General features: G+C 28.9%; 1 protein-coding gene across 2 annotated transcripts in view; it reads right to left on the reverse strand.

Annotated features, from left to right (window-relative positions):
• Positions 1-664: 664 nt before the first annotated feature.
• Positions 665-4,970, reverse strand: part of LOC106684189 (cytochrome P450 6a2) — a 59,767-nt gene continuing 55,461 nt past the window's right edge. For both annotated transcript variants that reach the window (XM_014426128.2, XM_014426127.3), the window contains exons 7-9: positions 3,655-3,873; positions 1,841-2,089; positions 665-993 (exon numbers count right to left, since the gene is read on the reverse strand). In XM_014426128.2, the coding sequence (XP_014281614.1) occupies positions 827-993; positions 1,841-2,089; positions 3,655-3,873 (635 nt within the window). In that variant the 3' untranslated portion in view covers positions 665-826. The remainder of the gene's footprint in view (positions 994-1,840; positions 2,090-3,654; positions 3,874-4,970) is intronic.

Genomic DNA, 4,970 nt, shown 5'->3' on the forward strand with positions numbered 1-4,970 from the left:
TAATAAAACAAGCAAAAATTCTTTTTTATTTTATTTTTAATAATTATAAATTATTACAATATATAAGTAAACTGACAAGATCATCTAATCTCTTGTCTAATGTTACAACAGACACCTGGCTGTATTTATTAGTAATTAGTTTGCTAGTCATTTATATTTATACTCCCTTAAGTGAAGCTTTTTATTTTTTTATCTGTCACTTCTTACAATGTTTGTATCTTGTTTTCATTTAGCCCTGATGAAGCCCTGGAAAATGGGACGGAACATTGGTTAACATTAAATAGTTTTTCTACTATTTTGTACCTTTGTTTACCCCGCCATCTGGGCCCTGTTTCATAATAAAGTACAAACTAATACTATTAGTCTTGTTGATTTAACTTAATACAATAACACTGACTTGTACAATAGTAATTTGTAGTTTAGTACTTATTAACTCCTGTAATATCACTAATAATCCTCCCAATTATGAAAAAAATAAGGATTAGTGTAATTAACACATTGTTTATATACTTGCATTTTTAACTAATACTATTAGCTTTCCTCAAGGAACAGGGCCCTGGACTATTTGCCTACAATCTACTTTATACAGTCAACTATCTTCTTCTAATTAAATACTTAGGTAGGTAGATAAAGCTCTAGTGAGGATAAAAAAAAAACAATAAAAAAAAAAGAAATATTTTATATTTCCGAACAAAATCAGAAACAATTAAAATTAGGAACAGATTTACAAATAAATACTGATGTAACATATCAATTATCTATTCTCAAAATGGACAATATACAATGTATCGAATACAGAGTGTTTTCCGAAAATAATAGATCACTATCAGGATCTAGAGACAAGTCTCAAATTGACAGCTACGTCAGGTAAAGTGGAAAATGCACGTCCTTTCAGAGGAATAGGAATCTGTGTGTCTTTGGTCGGTTCTACGTTGTATTTACTTAAAATAGAGACAATTCCTACTTTCATCTGGAGCTGACTGAATCGCATACCTAAAAAAAATACATTTGATTTTAGAAAAAAAACAGAAATATATCTCTTGTACAACTGAAAGGATTTTTGTTAATAAGCAAATATTCTATAACTCTTAATGAGTAGTTAATAGTTGAATATAGATTAATATGAAGAGAAAATGGTTAGTAAAGATACAGAAATAAATAAAAAATATTTATTTGTGCGGACGTTCTTGTCCATTGTGTCATATATATCGCTTTCAATCACAAATTTCATTATCTTGATTTAAATTGTTTTTGTTATTTTTAAACATTATTTAATATTTTATTATTTTTAAAATAAATTAATTAGTATCTTGGATAAGTTTCAACACTCTTTATTATTTCTTAAAGAGTCCAACGTTTTGGCCAATATGGCCATCCTCAAGAACAATCTTAAATATAAATTTAAACCTCACATCCAATTATTTAAAAACATTGTGTAGGCTATTCTCTCCAGGTCATTAATATCAACACACCATATCATTTTTTGGAAATATAGTGTATTGATAAGAAAGTGATAGTAGTTTTAGGTTAATCTATATAGTGTTAAATTGATGCCCCAGGATTATATATTGAAGACTTTAAGTTTGTTCTACAAAAATGTTCCATACATTTTTGGTTCTAATACCAGCCTTGGAACTTCAGAAAACACCATATATGTCTGTGTCATTATATTAAAAAAACCTACTTTTCTCTTCTTCAAAGAATCAAATTATAGTATAAAAAAATTATGGTAAACATATGTAAAATAATAAATTAAAATATTTCTCATTTTAATAACAAAAGGTTAAAAAAATTAAGAAAAGAAATTATCAATAACAACTATTATAAAAAAAAAACTTACCTAAACACATTCTAGGTCCTTCACCGAAAGGTAAATAAGTATATGGGACTATGGAGTCTTTATTTTGTTCGGAAAATCTTTCCGGGTCAAATTTTTCAGGGTCAGGAAAATATTGGGGATCATGTTGTAGCGACCAAGTAGGTATTATCATCTGATCACCCTTTTCGACTTGAAACCCATCGGGGAATGTTAATGGTGTTGTGCATATCCTGCTAGTGAATGGGAGTACTGGATATTTTCTCAATGTTTCTAAAAAAAAATATATATGTACATATCAAAATATTAGTAAACAGTAAGAAATATTTTATTTAAATCATAAAGTATTTTGAAGTACACCATTTTCTATCTAGGATAGACTTCATTTATTTATGTTCATTATGACTTCATTATGTATATTATTACTTCATAAATAATAACAAAAAATTAACAATGTAAATTTATAATAAGTTTGTTAATTATATATAAATTATAAGGGAGTGGGTAGCTCAGTGGTAAGGCATTGTGCTACTAAATCCAAGGACCCGGGTTTGAATCTGGCTATGGCAGATAGATATTTTCTGTTACACTGTAGTCGTGAGTCAGTTCTGTGGGTTTAGGAGCCCTCCAGGGTCCACCCAGCCTCATGAAGTGGGTACCCTTAATTCGGTAAAAATTTGGCGGTCGAGTATGATTCTGTAATTTTTCTTTTTAATATAAATTATTAGGTTCGATAACGATATCACCAATTGCTCTCTCTATACATCCTTCCAGTGATTTGTACTCACATACAAAAACAAATTCACAAGATCAGTCTTGAAACAATCCTCCCCCTTCTGCTTTGGTCTATCTCATGGATCAATTCAGTACTAACTAATGCTAGGGATCTGTTTGTTACTAAGCCTTACAACCAAATTTAAGCGCTAATAGACATCTGTACGTCTCATGATTCCTGAGATATATTGATTTCTTAAAATAAATTCACCAACTACTGATTTTTCAGTAAATTTTTTATGAAATGTCACTTTTTAAACAGCTATATCTCGGATACTATGAACGTAAACTCACAAATAAACTACTCAATGAACATCTATATGGAACACGGCCGAGAGGCCGTCCAAAGCTTCGATGGTTGTTAAAGAAGATTCGAGGACCCTACACTGCACTTAACCGATTAAACTGGTGGAAGCTGCTTGAGCAGGCCAGGACCCAGTAAGTTGTATTTGAATTGAACGTAAACAGCACTAAAAGGGCTTATATTTTAGCAAATTTACTTTACTTTAAATGATTTTCTCTTAGGTTTTGTAGTCTTGTTGGTAATTTTAAAGATATACAGCTCCGAATGAAAAATTCACTTTTTTTTTTTAACGTTTTGAAACAGCAGCCATTTTTTATTCCCCCCTACCTATACTTGGCAGACTCATCAATTTTGACTAGTAATTATACAAAGTTTTCATTAAAGTAATAAAAAATTCGGGTGAAATAATGTCTTTTTCCACCCCTTGGGCTCTGGTACTATAGCAATAGTGAAGCATAGCGAGTCTGCTAGTATAATATATGAGCTGGATTAATCAGCTCATCTTTAATGTTTTAAATTTAAGGAAGAACTAATTGAATTATACTAATTAAAGAACTAATTAAATTTATATATAGGAAGATGGTCAGGGTTGCGGTCACAAGTGAAACGAAAATAGTTAACAACTATTTTATTTTATATAGTTGTTAACTATTTTCGTTTCACTTGTGACCGCAACCCTGACCATCTTCCTATATATCAATTTTTACAGTCAACTATTTACATATATATAAACTAATTAAATTATTCAAATTTAGTTTACCTGATATAGCCATATTAAGAAACTCCATTTCCTTGATAGCTTCATAAGTTAATTCGCCATGTTTTTTCAAACAGTTGTCAATTTCACTTTGAAGAGTCTTTTGTAAGTCAGGGTTTAGTGCCAATTCGTACAAACAATAGGTCTGCATTGAGCTGGCATTTTCGAGACCAGCGACAAACAAGAAGAAACACTGAGCAGCCATAACTTCTAGTGTTATATCTTAAACAAAAATAAGACAATATTTATCATTGTACAATTTAATTTCTTGTTTGAGACAGGTTTGTTTATCAATTATAATAAACAATATTCATATGGTCTCTACATCTTTATTTTTCTATAACTTCTATGTTTCTGGCCATTCCAAATATTCTCAAGGACATTATTTATATCACATAACACAAGTACGTTGTCATTGAAGCAGGCTATTCTGCCTCAGTCAAAATATATTATTATCCTATTATTATTATCTTATTATTATTATACCTATTATTATCCACTATTTCACTTATTCTAATTCTATCTAGTTTACACTGTATATTACTATATATCACATTATCAGCAATGTGAGGTAGGTTAAAGAATATATTGTTGATAAAGTGATAGACTGTAATAGACAGTGTAAACGTAATAGAATAATAATAAGAAAATAGTAGATAATAATAGATAATAGACTAAGATATATTTTGACCCAGGCAGAATAGCCTGCAACATTTTAATGAAATTGTTAGATGCGATATTATAAATCAGATCCAAGAGAGAGGCCGGAATGGCTGAAACATAGAAGTTATAAAAAAATAAACATGTTTAGACTATATGGATATTTTTTATTGTAATTGATAATTTATTTTTATTGGAAGGTTATTAAAAGAGCATGTAGAATTAAAGGAAGATGATCTGTTTTGATAGTAAAAAAAAAGATACTAAAATAGTAAGAAAAACTATTTGATTTATTTTGTATATATTTTCTGATATCTTGTTCAAGTCTAGTATTATTATTCAATTATGTAAAAATATACAAATAATTGAAGATGTCGGAGAAGATGGTTGGGGGGGGGTTTGAGTTCAGTAGAAATTAACACAAATAACTAATTGTATTTGTGCCAACATTTCAGCCTAAATTTTAGACTTTCATCAGGTTTAAGAAACAAAATGAAATAAAAACTCTAAATAAATACGAAAAAGTATGACAAGAAACTTAAAAAAAGTTGAAAATAATCCTTTAAGAAGGTAATTTTTAAAATAGGCTTAGTAAGAATTTAACCAAAAGATAAATATTATTAATGAATAAGAAAAATAAAATTATTAAACAAATAAAA

The sequence above is a fragment of the Halyomorpha halys genome, unplaced genomic scaffold (genome assembly GCF_000696795.3).
Source record: "Halyomorpha halys isolate HHAL.00 unplaced genomic scaffold, Hhal_1.1 Scaffold552.1, whole genome shotgun sequence".
NCBI classification, from domain to species: Eukaryota; Metazoa; Arthropoda; class Insecta; order Hemiptera; family Pentatomidae; genus Halyomorpha; species Halyomorpha halys.